This window comes from Leucoraja erinacea, chromosome 33, assembly GCF_028641065.1.
Source record: "Leucoraja erinacea ecotype New England chromosome 33, Leri_hhj_1, whole genome shotgun sequence".
Classification (NCBI taxonomy): domain Eukaryota; kingdom Metazoa; phylum Chordata; class Chondrichthyes; order Rajiformes; family Rajidae; genus Leucoraja; species Leucoraja erinaceus.
In genome coordinates, this window is record NC_073409.1 from 13425709 (window position 1) to 13448837 (window position 23129).

The 23129-nt window shown below is 41.6% G+C and overlaps 1 protein-coding gene across 3 annotated transcripts in view; it reads left to right on the forward strand.

Annotated features, from left to right (window-relative positions):
• The window catches only part of LOC129712726 (uveal autoantigen with coiled-coil domains and ankyrin repeats protein-like), a 122311-nt gene that overhangs the window by 72232 nt on the left and 26950 nt on the right, over positions 1-23129 (forward strand). For all 3 annotated transcript variants that reach the window (XM_055661396.1, XM_055661398.1, XM_055661397.1), the window contains exons 5-11: positions 898-955; positions 5454-5524; positions 7489-7595; positions 8636-8817; positions 15377-15414; positions 18533-18622; positions 21789-21896. In XM_055661396.1, the coding sequence (XP_055517371.1) occupies positions 898-955; positions 5454-5524; positions 7489-7595; positions 8636-8817; positions 15377-15414; positions 18533-18622; positions 21789-21896 (654 nt within the window). The remainder of the gene's footprint in view (positions 1-897; positions 956-5453; positions 5525-7488; positions 7596-8635; positions 8818-15376; positions 15415-18532; positions 18623-21788; positions 21897-23129) is intronic.

Genomic DNA, 23129 nt, shown 5'->3' on the forward strand with positions numbered 1-23129 from the left:
GGATAGTTGTTGCCCTTTAGCACACAACTAAAAGCTTTTCACTGTACCTTGGTGCAGGTGACACTAAACTGAACTGCACTGCAGGAATTCGGGCAATTCTGTCTCAAGGCGGGGGTGAGGTAGGAGGTGGGGGATTACCTTTGTTGTGCAGATATAACAAGCATGTGGAGATTTTAAATAGTGGAATTTGTAATAAAATACGTTGCACTGCCGATATTAATGTTTAAAACTCACTTCCATAGAAGACGAGAGGAGACCACTCAGCCTATCAGATTCATACCATCTTCTAGCAGAGCAATCTCATCAGTCCCATTTCTGTCTCCTTACTTCCTGTAGCCTTGCATCTTGTTCTCGCTCTCATGCTATTTGATTATTTTGCCATCTAACTACAATAAGGGGTAATTAATTAATCAACATGTGTTTGAAATGTGGCACACCCAAGCTATCACATGGAGAGCATGCAAAGGCCACACTGACCGATCCAGAGGTCAGGATAGAACCTGGGTCCCTGGAGCATAAGGATGTTATGCTAACTGCCGCTAATGTCTGTGTGGAGTCCGTGTGATAGTCCATGTGATAGGTCCTCTGGGTGCATCAATTTCCTCTTGAGTCCCAAGGACACGCTGTGGATTTTATTTGTACGGTAGTTCAGAATTTGTGATAAGCAAGGACATGAGATTCCCTTAAAGCTTGTCTATACTCGCAGTAACTATCCCATGTTGAAAAGACTGAGTAGCCGTCTAGCTGTTGCAAAGAAATTTGCGAAAGCCTATTTCTGCTGCAAGGAGTGATCTTCATTTTATAGGAAACCAAATTTTTCTGCAATTTTTAATGATTTCAGTATGGCGGGATGATGTTTTGTTCGCCTGTATTAAATCGGTGTGTTTTGTTTTACAGCAAGATTGTCCTGTAGACACTATAGACCATCAAGGCAGATCTGCCCTTCATGATGCAGGTCTGTATGCATTGCTTAAATCAGCTGGGGTTTTTTTTGCGGGCACAGAATACATTTTAATGGGGTTCTGGTGCTTTACGTGTTTAGAGAGCAAGTTTCTTTTCGCTGGAAATGTTGGTGTACAGTTGAGAACTGTCAAAATCTTCAGTTGCTTGTACATAATTAAAAATTCAAAAGAATCTGCAGATACCAGAAATGAAAACAAAATACTGGAAGCACTTGGCCAACTCTGTATAAATAGAAATACCTTTTGTGCCACAACCCTTTATTCAAGCCGGGGAAGTGATAAAACAATTGACTTTTAAGTTTCAAGAAGGGGTACAAATAGGAAGGACAAAATAAATATCTCTTGGTGAGAATGATTAGCTGTGAGGAAATGTTATTCACAAAGTCATCTGCTTGACAGACTTGTGAGGACTGTTGGAGTGAACAAAGGGGTGTGTGAAAGATTTGAAATGCAGATCAGAACTCTCACAAAGATCTGAAAGCATAACGAGAAGTCTGGAAATACTCAGCGTGTTGGACAATGAGTATGGAGAAAGTTTTTAAAAACTGAGTTAATATTACAGACTGATAGTCTTGCAACAGAACTCTCCAATGAAAGGAGATGGAGAATTAAAAGTGAAGTTGCAAATCCCACTCTTACCCAGCCTTATCTACCAGTTATCTTCTGCACTGTGCCACTGTGAGCTTCATTGTAGAATCGATATCAAATGTTGCAATTTCAGGTGAGTTGCTCTCTGTTTGTTAGACCGGTTCTGCAGAAAAGTTATCCCCTTGTGGCACGTTTCCTCCCTAGACAGTGTCTGATCTGCTCGGCATGTAAGTATCCTCATAATGAAGAAAGGTTTAATATAAACCACCCCTTGCATAAAAATTTAATTTGTAATTATGTTCAGCATTTCAGTGCCCTCCATAAGGTTTAGGACACGATACAAGATACATTTATTCGTCACATGTACCAATTGGTACAGTGAAATGTGTGGTCAAAGACCCATCATTTATTTATTTGCCTCTGTACTCCACAATTTGAGATTTGTAATAGAAAAAATCACGTGTGGTTAAAGTGAACATTGTTAGATTTTAATAAAGGCCATTTTTATACATTTTGGTTTCACCGTGTAGAAATTACATTTTAGTTCCCCAAATGCATAGTGCTTTAAAACTGATCAAGATCCAATTAATTAAGCAAACTTTATTCATGAAAATGAGATGGGTTAGCTCCAACTGAAATCCAAAATTTTGTTTAACATATTATTTTTTTTATAGCTGCAGATCGTTATCAAAACATCTTGTAAGGCAAATTGAAAAATAATTTTAATAGCGTCGTTCACAGTTACAGAACAGTTTTTCATCCAATAGAGTACATTTAAGTGTTGCAGTGAAGGAAGTATAACAGCCATATTTTTGTGCATCAAACTGCCAGAGAAAGCACAACTGCAAGGAAAATATTTGAGCCGAGGGTAAAATAATCAAAATGAAATTGATATTTTAAAATGATAAATGATACCAGGTTGGCCTGGGATGAATTAATGTTGAAATTGGTTCCTTTCACGCTCTTGTTCCTTGTTCAGAATGTAAGATCCTCAGACCGACTTCAAGTCTATCACACTTCCACACTGTCATGTATGAGTTATTTCAGTCTGGGATAAGATAAGCTTGCAGCTGCTTATCTTGTCCTGGAAAGTTACTGTAGCATTTCAGGCAAAGCCATCTGTCTGCCATTCAACCACCACTCATTTGGAACCGTTAACACTCTCTCCTGCTCAAATCTCCTCTCATAACTTTTCTCTCGTCCAAGAGCAAAGTCGTGATTTAATTATGTTATTAATTGGGAAGTTTGAGGGAAGTGTTAGTGCATCACGTTGCAAACCCTGCAGATTCCAGAATACCGTGTGACCCAGCCTGTCCATGTCCCATACAAAGCTCCGAACCAGAAGTTTGCTGGGGTGTACAGTCTGAGCCTGAGGCTTTATTATTTTCATCCCAACCTAAACTAAGTTGGAGGCATCCATAGAAAAGGAGAAGAAAATCTTGTTTGGTAAGGTGTGCATTGCTGTTAATTAAGAAAAGCTGGTGCATATGTTGATACTAAGCAAATAATTGATACGCAGGGAGCTGGTTGCACACCCCAACTTGAACCCGAGTGTTCAACTGACGTGACTCCAAGATGACATGCTTTATTGGATCGCATTGGACTAGCATCAACTGGCTATGCTGCACCTTTCTGCTCCTTTACCCGCCTTCCTCAGCACTATATCTTTCCCTGTGTATTTATTTAGCTTCAAGAGTCAGAGATTCATAGTCCTGCAGTATGAAAAGCCATGCCGACCAAGGAATGGTCTGAACTAATCTCATTTGGATCTTTTCCTCAATCTATCCTATCATTTAACCCATTAATCCAATTTGCCTCATCAGTCCTTATGGGAGTGAGTTACATGTTCTCTCTGCACTGGAGATAGAATGTTTCTCAATATCTTATTGAATTTTTTTTTTTAGCAACTGAAATTTGTAATCCCTTGTAAATCACATCATCTTCTTAAAGGCATCTATCAGGTAATTTAAATACATCCCAGGCAGTTAAGTTGTTATGAAAAAGCCTAGAAGGATATAAATCTGTGACCAACTGAAATTGTTACGGTGGTTTTACTATCATGTAGGTAGGTAATTCCAAATTATCTTTGTTAATGAGCTAGAGAACTCGTATTATTGATTAATGAGGGAAAGTTGTAGGACAGCTTGTTTGTGCTGTCACGGTATTTTCCACTGATGTTTGCAATTAGAATTAGTTTGTTTTCTGTCACACTGAAGTGAAGGACTTGACCCTCAGGGTACAAGTTTTAATGCTTTGTACGAGAATGTGTTTATTTTAGAAGGTTATGTTTTATAGATTTAAACTAGTGTGTCATGGACATTGTAAACAAGGCCAAATATTCTTATTTGCTTGCTTGAATGAGGAGCTTGCTTGGTCTTGTCTTGGACAATGGTGAGGGTGGAGGGGCAGATCTTGCCGCTCCTATGGTCTGTATTTTTCTCCAGATTCCAACGTCTGGAATATTTTGTGTCTCGTGCTTATTATTGTTATCTTTGTGACCTGGATGTTGGTTGACTTGGGTGCGAGTTGTTTGTGATCTAGAGAGCATTATGTAAGGAGTGCTTCCCCTCTTCCTTAAAGTTGAAATAACGACAGCTGGCCAATTTTAAAGTTTTTCTTAGTTCAAGCATTCTCCTCATCCATAGTGCAGACAACCAACTCTGCTTTTTGACCTCCCTCCTCTCTTGCTTTTTGATATCGACCATTATCTAAGATTTCTCAGTTGATAAAATGTTATACCTTTTTGCTTTTACTAAAGATTATTTATCACTAGACTTGAAAGTAGCATGCAACTAAAAAAATGCCTTGGATGCTACAAAACGTATGAGACATTTCTTATCCCACAGTGCATCTTGGCAATCTGCTCATCATCTTTCTCCTCAAAACGTTAGGAAGTGACTGCTGCAAGATAAAGTCATAACCTGCTAAATCATTGCTGGTTAGCTTAGGGAATATTTGATTAGAAAAGGATGAACTGATTGAGTCAAGAATGTAAAAAATCCGGAGAGCAGGAGGGGGCTCTTTGGCCTCTTGAGCCTGCTCTGCTGTTTCATGAGATCATGGCAAATCTACCTTGACTTTCATTTCCACCTTACTATCATGTTTCTTGATTCCCTTGTGAAAGGATTGAAATGAAAATTAGAGTGGATGTCCAATCTTAAATTGGTATTTGTAGAGGGGTCAGTACCAAACTTCTGCACAAAGCAGTGCAGCAAATGTATGGCACAGAAATAGACCTCCATTGCAAATCAGCCATGCACTCTTCATCTTGCCTGCTATCTTCATTCCATTGTACTTTTGTAGTTCTCCCATACATCTGTGCTTTCGGCATGAAATTGCTCATCAGTAGGTCATGGGAGCAGAAACCATTCTAGAGTGCAAATGTCATGGCAGAATTCCAGCATATTGCTGACTGAGTGCTACTTTGTCTCGCTCCATCTTTTGAATGAGACGTGAAGTTATTGTCTGGCCCGCCCTCTTTACATCAAAAAAAAAAAAAAATCCTAGGTCATTATTCTGAGTAAGGGAACGCAGGTTTGAGATCATCTCCCCGGTGATCATGCTAATAATTATTCAACAAGGCACCGGCAAGTAATTAGTGTACAAAATGTCGATCGCACTTCCATAGTACTTAATTGGCTTTTAGATGTTTCACGAGATTTGACTTCTTGAGAGGAATATATATCAATGCATTTCTTTCTCTCTCTCCACCCGTCTCATTGCCGAGCCAGTTAAATACTGAAACAATGCATATACATTCTTGGTGGTATATCGTGGCAGTTTGTGGTCTGATTCAGTTCACCAGATGAAACGAGTCATGTTTATGCTGTCAGACCTCTAACAAATTAACCAGTCTGTTGTTCAGCGCTGTGATTTCAATTGTACTTATTCCCTATGTTTCAGCGGTTGCTGGTTGTGCATCATGTGTGAAACTACTTTTGGACCACGGAGCCATTGTGAATGTCAAGGATAAAGTAAGTGCGATGAATGTCTGAGATGCAATATTCCTGAATGCAAGATATATGGCAGGGAAATGTACCATGACTATAGACTGCGTGACCGTGTTACTGGGCTCATAATCAAAAGCTTTGGTTCAGTCATCCAGCGATACCACTTCAAATCTCACTCCAATAGCCAGGGAATTTAAATTCAAGGAATTAAATTACAAACCTTTATTTCAAAAAGGTAATTTTATCTCAGTGTTGGTAATCATTGACCAGCTGGATATGGAGAGGATGTTTCATCGTGGGAACAATCTCCTTTCCTTGAGGGCCATAGATGCAGCATCTTTGAATATTTTTAAGGCAGAGGTAGGGGGGAAGGAAATGGGAGCACAGATTTGAGGTTACAATTCGATTAGCCATCCTTTTATTAAATAGTGAAGCAGGCTAGAGGAGAGTTTAGTTTAGGGATACAGCACGGAAACAGGCCCTTCGGCCCATCGGGTCTGCGCCGACCAGCGATCCCTGCACATTAACACCATCCTACACACACTAGGGCCAATTTACATTTATACCAAGCCAATTAACCCACAACCTGCACATCTTTGGAGTGTGGGAGGAAACTGAAGATCTCGGAGAAAACCCAGGCTGGTCACGGGGAAAAGGTACAAACTCCGTACAGAGAGCATCCGTAGTCAGGATCGGACCTGTTTCTCCAGCGCTGCAAGCTCCGTAAGGCAGCAACTCTACCACTGCTCGGCCATGTCGCAAACATCTAACTCGTATTTGTGTATATGTATGAAGCTACTGAGATTATTGTTAAAATCCATCTGAATCATGGATATCCTTTAGGGAATGAAACAGTCATATACCCTCGGCCCAACTTGCCCATGCCGGCTGAGATGCCCCATCTACGCTAGTCCCACCAGCCCGTGTCTGGCCCATATCCCTCTAAACCTTTCTTATCCATGTAACTGTCCAAATGTTTTTTAAATGTTGTTAAAGTACTTGCCTCAACTACCTCCTCTGGCAACACATTCCATATACCCACAACCATCTGTGTGAATAAAATTGCCCCTTAGGTTCCAGCCCTTAAGTCAGAAATCTTTTTTTTTTAATTAAGCCACCTATCCAAATTTAAAACCCATTGTGCAGCCTTTTCGATTTGGCATTGTTCAATAACTTCAGATGACTCGGAAATAATATTGAGCCTCTAGGCAGTAGTGGAACCACTATCCAGTTTTACACATTATGAAATAGCATCAATGGACAGGCCTTTTAAAGAATACAGAAAAGGCATCAAATTTTTTTAATTAATTCAAGGGATGTGGGCGTTGTAGGCTGAGCAAGCATTTAATTGCAAAGCCCTTGAAGGTGGTGGTGAGCTGCCTTCTTAAAGCATTAGTTCTTGATGTGGGTGCACCCACAATGCTGTTAGGGAGAGTGTTCCACGGTTTTGACCCCCGCCGATGAAGGAACAAAGCTGCGTTTCCAAGTGATAATAGTGTGTGTACTATAATTTGGACGGCACCTTACAGGTGGTCGTGTTCCTATGCTTTTAGCGCTCTTGTGCTTCCAGCTGGTCGAGATCATGGATTTGGAAGGTGTTGTCTCAGGATATTGAACAGTGCAGCAGAGGAGTGGGCCCTTCGGCCCACAATGTTTGTGCCAAGCAAGATGCCAAATTAAACTGATATCATATGCCTGTACATGATATATATCCCTCTATTCTCTGCACTTCCATGTGCCTATCTAAAAGACACTTAAATGCTGCTATTGTATTTGCCTCCACCACCCCGTCTCAATGCGATGGCATTCTGTAATGGTACAGATTGTTGCTACTGTACATCGGTGATGGAGTGAGTGAATGGTTGTGGAATGGGAATGGCTGCCTGTCAAACAGGCTGCTATATCAAATACCCTTGACAAGTAGAATGGTAATTATGTGGACAGAGTGGAGAAAGTCTCACTGCCTTTGCTTGCTGTGTTGTGTTCAGGATGGAGGAACCCCCCTTCTGTTGGCCGCCCAGTCATGCCATCCAGTGGCCTGTCGACTTTTACTGGATCGGGGAGCAGACATCAACTCCAGAGATAAAGAAAACAGGTAATTTGGACAAAAAAAAAATTTAAAGTTTGAACAAAGTCTGTCCATGTTGATTGAGGAAATGGCAATTCATCTTGGTGTTATGAGCAATCCAGTAATTCCAGTAATTCATTGGTAGACGGTGTGAATTTATGTTAATAAGGCAAGCTTTATTTCCAAGCAGAAGAAAGACACAAAATGCTGGAGTAATTCAGCGGTAGGATCTCTGAAGAAAAGGAACAGGTGATTTTTTGGATCGGAGGCCTTCAGACTGGGAGACATTTCTAAGCAACCTACTTCCCATTATTAGTGAGGTTGTGTGCTATTCGCAGAACAGAATCCAGCCAATCTGCCTTTAATTGCTCTTCGAGCTGCATAAGACCATTCTCCCACCCTTTTCATTACTTCTGACTGTAATTATTCGCTTATTCTTTGATTCCATCTTTGCTAGTTCCCTTGCCTCTCCCTGTGGGGTGAGTTTCTCTCTCTCTCAAATCTCCCAGTAAAGGAATTATTCTCATTTTTGTTTTATTTTGTTTGACGACTGTATCTGAGATAGATGGTACTGGTTATGGTTCTCAAGCAAGTTTTTACATTTAACCTTATACTCCTAACAACTCAGAAGGCCATACTGGCTCTTTGTATCTGGCTCTTGGGAGCAATTGCCTCACCTTATACACCTGTAATACATCTCTCTCTCTCATTCTCTCTATAATGTGCATCAACTGCCCTATCATTCTGTTTTGCCATTTATTACAACTATGTCAATGAAGTGATTTATTATTGTCAGCTTAATTACCAGCATGATTTTGGGATGTGGGAGGAAACCAAATGGTGTACCTGGTAACAAAGTGTCAAGATATATGGGGGAATATGATACTAAAGGGGACTATGACTACTGGTCATCTTGTTGGCAGAGCAGGTATGAAGGGCTGATTGGTCTACTCTTGAATTTCTGTGGAAGTGCCACATCCACTTTGTCCACCACTAATTTGGAGCCCCTGTACTTTGTGAGACACTGTACTTTGCTTCCAACGTCTAACATGGGACTTTTATTTTAGGACTGCATTGATGCTGGGATGCAGGTCTGGTTGCAAGGATGCAGTAGATGTTCTGTTAAAACACAGAGCTGATGTTACCTTGGTGGATCAGCATGGTCACCAGTGCTTGCATTATGCACAGCTCTCCAAAAACCCAGACCTGTTGACTTTGATCAGAACTGCAGTGGAGAAGGCGGTTAAAGGTAAGATGATTGATGCATACAAAAATATCTGACCATTTAATTTATTTTGCTTCCCATTGTCCTCATTTCTAGGTTGCACTCTGTCTGAATCAGAGGATTATAGATTCAGGGATTAGGCATCTTTAGTGCAGTATTGGTGAATGCTATGCCGTTAGAGAGGCTGCCCTTCAGTTGAGACGCACAGTTAGGAATTTAAGATTCCAAGTGTCCTGGAGCCAACTTTTACTGCTTGCTTCTGAACATTTTTCAGTCTGCTCTATCACGTAGCTGAATTGGGATCTTTCCATGCACAGTTTGCTGGCTACATGGTAGTGCTGTCTCAGTGCCTGAGTTTGCTGCGGACCTCAGGTGTTCTCTGTGTAGAATTTGCACATTCTTCTTGTGACTGAGTGGATTTACTCCAGGTGTTCCAGTTTCCTCCCGCATCCCAGGGGTTTATCGGTTAATTGGCCTTTGTAAATTTCTCCCAGTATGTAGGAAATGGATGGGAAAGTGGGATAACTGAAGAGCCAGTGATTGAGTGAGAAGGAAACTCCAGTGTAGCCAGTGGATTGGGGCTGGGTTGCAGTGTTAATATGGGGAGCTGAGTGCCTAGGAGAATAGGGGTGGTGATAAGCTCTGGTATTTGTGGTGCACAGTCTGACATTGGTGCTGTATTGAGGCTTCTTCAAAGTTGACCATGAAATATTTAAAGAGACTGCTCGACAGTAAAGAGTTGAAAGGCATAAGAAGTATGTGTGGATGGGAGTGAAAGAAAGTGGGAGTAGGCTAGAGTGGAGTATTAACATCGTCACAGCCCTCTTGGATTGAATAACGTGCTTCTCTCTGCTCGTTTCAAAAATAGACCGTTACTCCATTGGCCTTGTCTGGCTTGCATCACCCAGATCCATGCTGGGCCAAACATCTGACACAATCAACCATTTACACGCTAGGCTGGGAAACTATGTCTGGGAGGGGGTGGGCTACTGATTTGCACATACACTTTGACTTTGATCTAATTTGTATTCCATGCATTATCATTGTTGTCTTGATTTTGCCATTTGAGTGTCTGGGGCGCAGTGTGTGAAATGGCTTGATAAATACAGGTTTGAAACGTTAGTATTTATTCTGGCCAATTTGAAGAGATTCTTGCAATTACTGTGCTTTAGATATACTGAATCACAATTTCCACCCACCTAATATATCTATGCAAGAATGAAATGCCACAAAGGGTGTTTGAATGAGCGTGTGTTTGCGCATGAATAACGTAGCCTTGTTGTAATTCTGAAGCATGTTGGACATGGATGAGGCACAAGATTGCTGCAGCAAAGATGAATTGCCTGCGAATCATGTTAAGCTTAAAACTATTACTCACATGCTTCAAAGGGCGCAAGTGTAATCTGCTGCCTGAAAGGCCAGGGTCATAGATCCAGATACTTGTTGATAAGGAATTGGATGTGTACTTGAAAAAGATTGCAACGCTATGGCGAAAGAATAGTGGAATGTTGTTAATGCAATCGCTCCTTCAAAGTAGCAGCAGAAACATGATGTGTAAATGACCAGCTGCTAATGTTTCTTTGTCAACCGTTCAGTATTTTTTCATGAAGCTGAGTTACAACCACACGCACAACATTGTGGTGCTTTGCCACTTAAATGTTCATTATAAATGCAAATTGAGGTACAAAGCCATCATAGGATGCCACTAAGTACATAAGTTTGATAAATAATCTGTTTATTCATTGTTAATAGATTGCAAATGTGGGGACACTTTTGTGTGTAATTAAAATGGTTTTATCCAGTGAAGTATATTGTAATTGTCCACAAAAAACAGTTAATTGCGATGAGGTAGCTAATGTCTTGAACCAATCCACTACGCATTTTTCTGCATCAGTTGAAAGGGCCACACCTGTGAATATGAGGAAGATAGACGCAAAGTGCTGGAGTAACTCAGCGGGTCAGGCAGCATCTCTGGAGAAAAAGGGAGAGTGATGTTTCGGGTCGGGACTCTTCTTCAGACTAAAAGTATAGGGGAAGGAACTGGAAGTACGAAAAGGCCAGAACAAAGCAGGTCTGTTAACAGATGATCGTGGAAGGGTGGAGCCCATAAAGGTCCATTGTTGGCTGGTGAACAGGTGATAAAGAAGGGATGCAAGATTGCGAACAGTAGAACTAGTAGGCGCTTGGTCTCGCCGATATATAGGAGCCCACACCGAGAACAGCGGATACAGTAGATTAAGTTGGAGGAAGTGCAGGTGAACCTCTGCCTCACCTGAAAGGACTATTGGGGACCCTGGTTGGAGTTGAGGGAGGAGGTACAAGTACAGGTGTTGTGTATACCCCTGTAGCTGGGGAAAGTTCCTGTGAATATAAGGATGGTGTGAACCATTGCAGTTTGGGTAACCTGTGCTTGAATTTCGAAATCTTAATTGTGGTAAATGAGAATGGAAGAAGGGTCTCGACCTGGAATGTTGTCTGGCAGTTTCTCTCCTTGATGCTGCTTGACCCGCTGAGTTCCTCCACCAATTAGTTTTTTCTGCTCAACTTGTAATGGATGTTTGATGGCAAGGAATTGAATGAAATACTCAAACTAACTCTGTTAAATCAGTGTCCGGAGTTTAACATATAACTCTACAGTGCCATCTCCTGATTGCAGAGTGGATTACCCCGGCAGTGTTGCAGACTTAAACTGTATGCACAGCTGTGGTGTGCAAAGATCGCTCTAATATCTTTGGTGGTGTGTGTGGGGGATTTCAACGTCAGACCTCAGATTTACGAGCAATTAGTTCAAAATCTGAGTTAATTATGCTGTCGTTAATGTGAAAGATTATTGGATTATTAATTGGCGCTGATTGCAAGCGTTTGCGTATTATTGGCTGCCACCATAAATCGTGACGTAGTGCAGACACTGATTTTCAAAATGTATTTGTATAGCATCCATACCTCAGTGCATTCTGCACCTTCTCAACTAATTAAGAACATTATGCACTCATATTTCTTCACAGCATGAAAGGATGCCATTCAGCCCATTCCTCTACTTATATCCCTGTGATCTATTGTCACTCTCATAGAGAAATAGGTGCAGGAGTAGGCCATTTGGCCCTTCGAGCCAGCACTCTCATGCCCATTAACGTGTGATTCTCCAACCACCCATCTGCACTTTGGGGTAATTTACAGTAACCAATTAACCTACTGCCCGGCCTGTCTTTTAGTCTCTTCAGCCTCTGTTGTACTTACAATATATAATATTGGTACAATATCTATGCTGAACCTAATACCAAGGTAAACTAATCTAATTTGCCTATTGATCCATACCCCTCTATTCAATTTGCCTACCTTAAAGCCTCTTAAATGCAGCTATTGTATCTGCCTCCACCACCACCCCTGGTAGTGCGTTCCAGGCACCCTCCACACTGTGTAAACAAAACATTTCCTTGACATTTCCACCCAAGGAAAAGGTTCTAACTCTTATCAATGGCTCTCATAAGTTCAATTACTTCTATCAGGTTTCTTTAACCTCTGGCATTCTAGAGAAAACAATCCAAGTTTGTCCAACTCCTCCTTGTAATCCAGACAAGATTCTCCAAATGCAGCCTAACCAAAGTCTTATAGAGCTACATCATAACTTCCTGACTCTTGTACTCAATGTTCTGACCAATTAAGGTGTGCATACCATATGCCTTCTTTACCACTCTGTCTATTTGTGTTGCCACTATCAGAGAGCTAAGGTCCTGGACAACAAGATCCCTCTGTACATTAATGTTATTAAGGGACTTCCCATCAACCGTATGCCTTCCCCTTACATTCAACCTCCTGAAGTGCTGCACCTCACACTTGTTTGAATTTAATTCTCCCATTTCTCCATTCGTTACTGTGGTTGATCTGTATCCCGCTGTATGCTTGGCGTCTTGGTGTCATTTGCAAATGTACTAACTAACCCATCTACATTCACATCCAAATCACTTGTATACATCTCAAACAACAGCAGTCCCAGCATAGATCTCTGCAAACTCCAGGGATTTTGGGTAACAGACTTTCAGCCCATAATAATGTTCTTCCACCACAACCCTTCTGTGAGTAAGCAAGTTCTGAATCCATACGACAAGTCACTGTGAATCCCGTGAATCTTAATCTTCTGGATCCACCTATCATGTGGGTCTTTTATCAAATACCTTACTAAAATTTGTGTAGGAAACAACCATCGCCTTGCCCTCATTGATCACTTTCGTCAACTTTTCAAAGCATAGAATTCCCGGGATTATCTGTGCTTCCTTTCTTAAACAAAGGAAGAACATTTGCTACTCAATTTTTCTGGCTAGAGAAGTTGAAAGGAACTCCACCAAGACCTCTATAATCTCCTCTCTGGCTGCTCTTAATAACCCTTTTTAAATTATATTACTTATTTCCTTCAGTACCCCATTGTACTAGACTTTTGGTTTTCTGGTATTTCTGGCAGGATTATTTTGTCTTCCATGAACACAGACAAAGTGTTTGTTTAACGTTTCTGCTATTTCTTAATTGCTTATTATATTCTCTCTTTTCTACCTGGAAGAGATCAACATTTTCTCCTTGCTTCTCTTTTTCCGTCGGCCTTCCTTTTGAAGCTCGTTTTTATGATTCTCATTCATTTGCTCTTAATTTTTATCGTCTTTTTTTTTTAAATGCCTTGGTTCTGAAATCTTCCATTCATTGAGTCATCAGCATTTGTGGAAACTTTTAAGTCTTTTCCTTGACTTTTATATTGTCATAAACTTCTCAAATTGGGCACTTTCCCATTTACTGGAAAATTAATGCTTTTCATTCATCCTTCACTTCCAGGATGGATTCCAGCTGTTTGCTGCCTTTCACCCCTATAAGATTTTAAATTGATTTATTATTGTTGTTATTCCAATAATTGTTATTGCTTTAAATCGCGTAAAATGTTTCATTTTTATTTAATTACAAAAGTGGCTGAGTTCCTCTCCCTCTCCTGTGTGCTTTGTGCCTCACTTAATCACAATTCTTCAATTCAAAATACAATCGAAAGTGCAAGATGTGGGGATCCTAAAATGGGGAGTAGCATTTCTAAAGTATTAATTATCATCTCAGGATATGCCAAAATTGTATACAACCACTTTGAAGTGCATTTAGGAAATTGTTGTGTAGCTGGCACTAGCAATTTGATCACAATAGGCTCCCACAGCCAGTGTGTGATAATAGCCTGCTTTAAGGACATTGACTCAGATATAAATGTTAACTAGAATTCTGGGTATTCCTACAAACTATTCTTCAAATATGAAATGAAATCAATGCGGAAAATCAATAGGTCAAGGGAAGTGGTAGAGGTGGGAACAAATGCTACATATGAATGAAATTTGGACAAGTACACAACAGGATAGAGTTTAGCGATACAGCTTGGAAACAGGCCCTTCGGATCAGAGTCCACACTGACCATCGGTCACCTGTTCACACTCGTTCTATTTTATCCCACTTTCACATCCGCTCCCTACACACTAGGGGCAATTTGCAGAGGCCAATTAATCTACAAAGCTGCACGCCTTTGGGATGGGAGAGGAAACTGGAGCGCCCGGAGGAAACCCATGCGGTCACAGGGAGAATGTGCAAACTCCACCCAAACAGTAGCGTTCTGGATCGAGCCTAGGTCTCTGGCGCTGTGAGGAAGCCTCTCCACCAGCTGTGCCACTGTGCCGCCTTTAAAGATTTGGACAATGTGGTCCAGGCAAAGGCAAGTGGGACTGGCTCAGTTTATCAGACAAAATCTGTCGGGCTTTTCTTTTATTTGTTCCCTGCTATTGGCTTTTCACTTTGTGAACGTTTGTCAATGTGAAAGGTTAGTTTCTAGTTTCAACACGTGTGCGTGTGTGTGTGTGTGTGTGTATATATGTATAGAGCATTGTGATTATTAACACACAATTTTGTTCTAGCTCGTAGAATTTGCACATTAGGAACAATTTTCACATTATGAACAGGACTTTGAATTATTGGTTTTTCAGACAGAAATGCAGCTCCCATGAATATTACATGTAGAAGTTGGCTTTCTACACGTTGAATTGTTCCCATTTGTGACATCCAAACATAGGGCAACTTTTGTCTATTCCGTCGTGAATTGTGGGTGTCATGATAGACCAACATTTATTCCCCATTCCTAATAGCTCAGAATGTGATGAGCTGCCTTCTTGAACTGTTGCAGTCTTTTTGTTGAAGGCGGCACCCTCAGTGCTGTTGGAGAAGGAATTCCAGGACTTAGACCCAGCAATAGAAAGACTGGTGCTTACATCCATGTCAGCCTAGTGTGTCTTGTGTTGGGTGCATTCTTGTCTGCTGCCTAGGTCTTCCGCAGTGTCAGAGGTGCCTTAAGAGATGCCTTCAATGATGTTGGTCTATGAATTGTATGTAAGTGGAACTAACTGTTACAAAGGTGTTCTTGCACAATTACTTTGCTACCCATGTACTGTCTCTCTCTCTGTGTAATCTATTTCCTTGCTACCCTTTGTTCACGAATTATACAATCTGGATTGCAGAGGAAGGTTAAATTTGTGTTCATAATTCACGCTGTTAATATTTTGCCTTTTTACCCCCACAGTGAGAGACTCCAGTGTGAAACCACACCAAGTTTCTCAGGTAAGTCTTGAAAAATACTGCACGTATACATCAGTAAATGACCTGCAGATATCGGAAATCTGAAATAAAGCAAGAAATGGTGGAAACACTCAGCAGGTCATGCCGAATCTGTGGAGAGAGAAAAGGTCAATGTTTTGGATTCAAGATCCTTCAACAGGACCCTTCAACAGGAAATTGGAGGAACAGCACCTCGTATTCCGCCTGGGTTGCTTGCGTCCGGATGGCATGACAATTGAATTCTCCCAATTTTAGCTAGCCCTTGCTGTCTCCTCCCCTTCCTTAACCCTCGAGCTGTCTCCTTCCAACCCCCCCGCCCTCGGGCTCCTCCTCCTCCCTTTTTTCTTCCTTCTCCCCACCCCCCATCAGTCTGAAGAAGGGTTTCGGCCTGAAACGTCACCTATTTCCTTCGCTCCATAGTTGCTGCTGCACCCGCTGAGTTTCTCCAGCATTTTTGTGTACCTTCGATCTTCCAGCATCTGCAGTTCCTTCTTGAACCCTTCAACAGCACTGAATTAACTCCGCTTCTCTTTCCAGAGGTTCTGCCGTGCCAGCTGAATGTTTCCAACAATTCCTGTCCTTATTATGATTCTTTTCATGGCTGAATTAATTCCCGACATACCTTTGGAGTTGAGAATGGTTTGAGTGAATACTGGTGCTTTTATTTATTTTTTAATGTAGGGTGCCTTGTTGGTCCGATGGGAATAAATGGCAATTGGAGACTTGGCTCTATGGTCGAACTTTAAAGTTCAACTCATAGTACAAAGACGGACTGAATCATACCAAGCTTTTGCCCAATCTCAATATATAATCCTCAACAGTTCTGCATCTTGCTGACTCCTACCCCTCTCATCCCCTCACTGGGTTCTTTTGTTGTCCCCTCACTGACCTCTCCATTTTGACCCCTCCTCTGCTCCCCTTATCTTTTGTCCAACCCAACTTCCTGCAGAGAATCTTGATGGGTGGTGGGGAAGAACTCCTTGGCCACATTCTTGGATGTTGTCTGATGTCTAATGGTTTAGTTAGTTTAATAACTAAAGCTGGTGACCTGGACTGTTGATCCCGAGATGCAAGTTCAAATCCCACCAGAGCAAAATGGGAATTTAATTCAAGTAATTAAATAAACCTGGAGTAAAAGGCTAATCTCAGTAGAGGTGACTATGACACTTCTGAAAACCTACCATTTGGCCCAACAAAGGCTTTCGAAGGCCTATATGGATCTCCTTACGCACCAAAAAAACATAGTAATAGAATTAGGCCATTCACCTCATCCAGTCTACTCCATCATTCAATTATGGCTGGTCTATTTTTCCCTCTCAGTCCCATTCTGCTGTCTTCTCCCTGATAAGACTCATATCTGCTATCTGAAATAACCCAGAAAATTCAACAGAAATGGGCAATATATACCAGTCTTTCCAGTGAGTTGGACTACACTGTATTTTTCATGCATTGAAAGAGTCCATTTTGTCCAGTGACTCCAGATTGCCTTGGAGAATCCCATTTCCCCACTAATTTCTATGGAACCTATTCTGTCACATGCCCAAGCACTTCCCTCTGATTCATCTGCACCAGGGATGTGGGCAGCCATTTAGCCCACCGACCCACTCATCCTTAGCATGGGGGAGGAAACGGGAGGAGCATCAGAAGGAAGCCCACTTGATCACGGAGAGAATGTACAAACTCTGCACAACCATCAGCAGATGCAGGAATAGATACAGGTCACTCGTACTGTGAAGCAGCATCACTACCTACCACCATCCCCAGATACCTAGTGATTTTCTAAAGATTATTTTTGACAATTGTAAATGTTTTTATCTTGGTAATTCTTGCAGTAAGCCATTGCACTTCGAAATTGGTTCTTGACAGCTTTTGTTGTGATCAGCCATCTGTTGGCAATTACAGCGGTTCCCTTTGTTTCACGATTCTCCACTCCTGCACTCATGCTGTTTTCAAAGCTTACATGGTGAAATTTGAGAACGATGGAGAGGAAGATGATTACATTTCAATCTGTGTTTTAGAATAAGGATGACTGTATAAATGGGTATCTTGGATCGGGGCGTTTGTGATTATTGCGCAAGGTCATTACCTGGTTTTTGGAAAGAAGGAAATTGAATTACATTAAAATGTCTACTTAAACCTCCAGGCTGTAGAGCACAGTGGATAATTCCAGGAGATTTTGAAAGATCTTAAGCAGTGAAGACATCAGCAGTGAAGTCTGCTGGCGCTGTTAAATGCACTTTGAATGGATTACTTTTTTATGAGATGCTGACTTTTCTGAAATAATAAATTCAATTACGGGGACCAGTTTATCTCTTCCTGTTTTGTTGGTATTTGAGTAGTTGCTGTGGCAGTTCCAAAAAGATGGCCATTAGGATCTTTTGTGGAGCTTTCCTCCAAAATGTGGGCACTGCCTGCTGATCCCTGGGCACATCCCTTTGGCCATTATCAATGAAGAATTTTATTTGGAGTGGAGATAGGCTGCAATACAGAATACTGAATTTTGAGTATCGAAGTCCAATATAATATTAATGGAAGGAGATTTATTCTGGATCCCAAACCTCCCATCTCATTGGAGACCTCAATTTGTTCTGCATCACTAACCCCACAATTCACTGTGGACCACCATGCCAATAATCTCCCATCTCATTATGTTCTGCACCTCTGACCCCACAACTCGTTGTAGTCCACCATTTATTCTATACCTCTAACTCACATCTCATTGTAGACCACCGTTAATTTGGTGTCCACTATCGTTAGTTTACAAAGAAGCATCTTAACTCAGAAGCTGACACTCGCAAAGTGTTTATTCATTGAGACAGTAACGTGTATAGAAGAAATGAGGATTGGGCAACACATCATCTGCATAGCACCTGTACCTTTTGCTGTTTGTTTGCAACCAAAACTAATTATTACTATCTAATCTCTTGCTGCAGCACTGATTCAAAGTTTAGATGGATCAGAGGAAAGGTCATGTTAAATGTCATCTGATTGCTGTGAATGAACTGAGCCACACAGATATTCAATCACAGATAATTCAGTGCACACAAGCTTGAGACTTTGTTTCATCATTGAAAAAATCCAGTATTTAAAGTGATTGCATTATTTTCCTTAAAAATTACAGGCTGCTGAAATGCCACAGAAGCCAGATCAAAGACATCTTCCAGTCGAAACCAATTTGGCACCGAATCAGAAGGAGCAGCGCACTATAAAGGTATTATTGTAGCATGTTCTTTAACCAGCTGAAGGAAAAAAACAAACTGCTGGAGGTCTTGACCTGAAATGTTGACAACTAGTTTCCTTTCACAGACACTGCTCGACTTTCTGAATTCCTCCAAACAGTATTCTTTGTTGCTCTGGAGTCCAGCCTCTGCAGTCTCTTGTGTCCCTAACATCTTTGAAGGTCCATTGTCAATAGTCCCCTCATTGAATAAAGTATTTACTCTGATGCAATACAGTTCATGGGATGACCCTGGCTTGGCAGATATTACTGTTTAAGAAGGAACTGCAGATGCTGGAAAATCGAAAATGCTGGAGAAACTCAGCGGGTTTGAAGTCTGAAGAAGGGTTTCGACCCGAAACGTTGCCCATTTCCTTCGCTCCATAGATGCTGCCTCACCCGCTGAGTTTCTCCAGCATTATTGTCTACCTGGCAGATATTACTGTTGTCTCTGAATTCAACAGATTGAGGGTTCAATTCCCATCACTGAGATTGTAGCACCAGTACTACAGGCCTGCTGGATCTCCCAGTTGCTAACAATTTTAACTCCCCTTCCCATTCCCACACCAACCTTCCTGTAAGGTTTAAAAACTCATCACCTTGCTCCTGTCTGAAGGTTATGGAAAACACCAATTATCCATCGAGCTATGTTGGGGTTGGGCAGTCAAGACCATGCTGGATGTCAGAAACCTTTGCAAGTATCTGCAAATGAGCTAAATAACTCTTCTCCTCTCACTCTTTTACTTTATGCTACCATTCATTTGATAGGCAACGTTAAGCAAGCGCTTTTTCCAATCAACATTTCAACGCTCATTATGTTTTTAACTAGTAGCACTTCCATTTTTATTTTTTTAATTTACAAACAACTTTTACTCAACTGTATCCGAATGAATCTGAAATTCAGACAGCAAAAGTTGTAGAGAGTATCAGGCACCCATGAGTAGAACTGCACTTTAACAGCCGATTGTGCTGCAGACAAGGGTTAGCAGCAGCTGAAGGGCCATATGTCGTAAAATGTCAATGCAGACGGCCATGACGAGGCACCATCATTAGCCTGAGGAAGGGTGCCAACCCAAAATGTCACCTACCCACTCCCTCCACACGTACTGCCCGGCCCGCCGAGTTACTCCAGCACTTTGTGTTTGCTCACCATCATTAAACTGTTTCCCCTTCCACGGATGATGCCTGACATGCTGCACCCTGCACATTGTTATTTCAGGCCTCCAGTATCTCCAGAGAATGGTGCTTCAACCCTTTAGGGTCAGAGTTATACATTAAGGTTTTGGACACGCTAGAGGCAAGAAGCATGTTCCCGATGTTGGGGGAGTCCAGAACCAGGGGCCACAGTTTAAGAATAAGGGGTGAGCCATTTAGAACGGAGATGAGGAAACACTTTTTCACACAGTTGTGAGTGTGGAATTCTCTGCCTCAGCGGGCAGTGGAGGCTGATTCTCTGGATGCTTTCAAGAGAGAGCTAGATAGGGATCGTAAAGATAGTGGGGTCAGGGGATGTGGGAAGAAGGCAGGAACAGGGTACTGATTGTGGATGGTCAGCCATGATCACATTGAATGGCCGTGCTGTCTCGAAGGGCCGAATGGCCTATTCCTGCACCTATTGTCCATTGTCTATTGCATAGAAGCAAGCCCTTTTGTCCAATCATCTCAGTCCTATGAGCCCACAGTTGACCCATTTCCCTCCAAATACTTCTTTATCCCATACCTATACAGATGCCTTTTCAATGTAATTGCCGAAAGCACACATCGAATCAATCAGGAAAAACTCACAAGCACCTCTTCAGACATTAAAAGATCTAATAAATGTTCAGTGTTTCAAATTTCCTTCAATCTATTATTTTAATTTCCTGCACTTGAATTTGTTTCCAATCTCTGTCATAGTAATTGCAGATCTGAGTAACAAATGTGTTAGTTAAGCACGATTGGACAGACTGCTTCAACCCTGCTGCTCTATTAATGAAATGTGCTATTAAGCACAATTGATCTTCGTTGCGAAGTCTAACAACATCAACAGTGATAGAACTAAGCCTGTATAATGTTTCTCCACACAGTAACGTGAAAGGTAGTAATTCTGATATTGAAAGATCCTTGCACTCTCTCAACCTCGGGATGGTCCAAAGTGCTTTGCAGCCAATGAAGTGTAGTTACTTCACTGTAAATTTGGTAACCAAATGATGGTGGTCCAGGGTCTAATAACGTCAAGAATGTCAGAGAGAACTCCGGCTAGGCTTCAGTCTTAGATGAAAAGAGATGGCAGCTCCAACTGAGCAGTACTTCCTCAGCATGAAACCAGGAGTGCCCACCTAGATCATATCCTCAAGGCTCTGTGAACAGGACATGTACACAAAACTTACATCTTACTGCCTTGCTATAAACACACAAGGTCCATGATAAAATGGAACTGTTAGATTTTCACCAGCTTCTAAATAGCTATATTTATGTTGGCTTAAGAGATGGCATCTTCTAAACCAGGTGTTCAACAGAAATGATCTCTCAGATCAACATTCTACAACATAGGAGGATCCCATCAGACCCATAGCATATCCGAGTAGAGCAATCCCCCCTCTCCTTACTTCTTTGCAGCTTATCCTCTCATGTCCAGCAGCTTCCCATTGACTCCTGTTATTTACCGATACCACTTTGGTTTAGGAGTTCTAAGGTGACTGATGTGGCCAAGGAGGGAACCTCAGATACTTCCAAAGATGGGGCAGATTGCTGGGTAATTTGTGAGATGGTCCACTCATCCCACCACTTAACATGTGCCTCAGATGTACAACCTAGAGGCTCACATGCCATTCCAAATTCTCCTTCACCACCTTTTTATTGTCATGGACAGAGGCCACCAGAACTTAATGGAAATATTATCCTTTATCAAGGAAACTTTGAGCACATCCTTGAATCTGGGATGTGTAGGAAGGAACTGCAGATGCTGATTTAAAACAAAGATAGATTCAAAATGCTGGAGTATTTCAGCAGGATAAGCAGCATCCTCCTACTCGCATACTGTTGATTGAGTCCCAGATCTGAACACCCAGCACCCATTTTCTGATTCGAAACAAGTGCAGCCAGGTTTGTTTTCTCTGCAAATCCCACTCGCCCACCCACAACTCCTCCGTTTGGATAAATTTAATTTATTTCTCTTTAGGAACTTCAGATTGAAAATGAGGATCTCAAAGGAAAGTTGAAAAAGCTCAGTCACGAAAAGAAGGCCTTCCTGGAGAGAGCGAATGGACTTCAAAAACAACTGAGCCAGGTACGTCAGTAATAATCTGCATATAACTGGACCGTCAACAAGGAAAAAAATCCATGGTTGTTTCATTGCTAAACAACATTTGACATCAAATCACGGCGAAATTAGGGCAATTTGTTAAAAAGCTTGGTCAAAGAGGCAGTTTCTCAAGAGCATCTTGAAGAAGAATTGGTAATGGCAAAGAAGTTGGGAGAGGGAATTCTGGAACGAAGAGCATTGGCAGCTGAAGGCACAGACACCCGCGGAGGAGCAAACAGGTTAAGAGGATCGAGATTTGAGGAGTGAGGAAATTACGAGTTAGGGAGACGATAAAACGTGCATAGATTTTAAAATTGGAGACTTGTTCTTTCAGGAGCCAGCGGATCAGTGAGCATGGTGTGGTGGTGTGTATTAGGACGTGGGCAAAAGTTTTGGCTGATTTTAGGTTGATGGAGAGAAGTGTATTAGGATGGCACGTGGAAGTAAAAACCAGTGCAAAATGAATAGTGCTTTAGGATAAATGTCCTCGTGATAAAGTCAGCTTTCAGCCATAGGTGAGCAGAGGCAAGGCAGTCAGTGATGAGGAGAAACAGCTGTTTTAATGATGGAGATAACAGGCCCACTTCACATATCTGCTACTTGTTTGTGGAGTCCAGACTCCATGACTTCTCTTATGTCTGTGGCTCTGTGTTCAAAACCTACCAAAACTCCAAAGAATTCTTGAATATCTATAAAAGTTGATATATTGATGCAAGAAACTCTAGACGTTGGAATTTTGAGCATGAAACAAAATGCTGGAGGAACTCAATGGCTCAGGCAGCATATGCCAGTCTGAAGAAGGAACTTGACTCGAAATATCATTGGGCTGTTCCCCATACAGATGCTGCCTGACATGTTGATTACCGCCAGCACTTCGTGTTTGCTTAAAGGTTATATGTCCCTCAGGATGTTTGGATACGCAGAAAGTGGAATGTAATACTAATTACTGGGCGTTACACTTGCGTCTTTATTGATTTATTTCAGATGTATTTATGGCTGGCAAGGCCCCATTTATTTATTGCCCCTCCCTAACCATCCCTTGGGAGTGTGTATTTAGCTTAGCCCATTGCTCTCACTGCTGTTGTACTGGTAGTTCCTGGATATTGACGTATTTCAGAACCGTGTGTGAACTGGATGGAAACTTACATCTGTTGTCAGTCCTGTCCCCCTGCTGTTCTTGACCTGTTGCGTGAGTTCTAAGCTTGGCAAATACTGCGA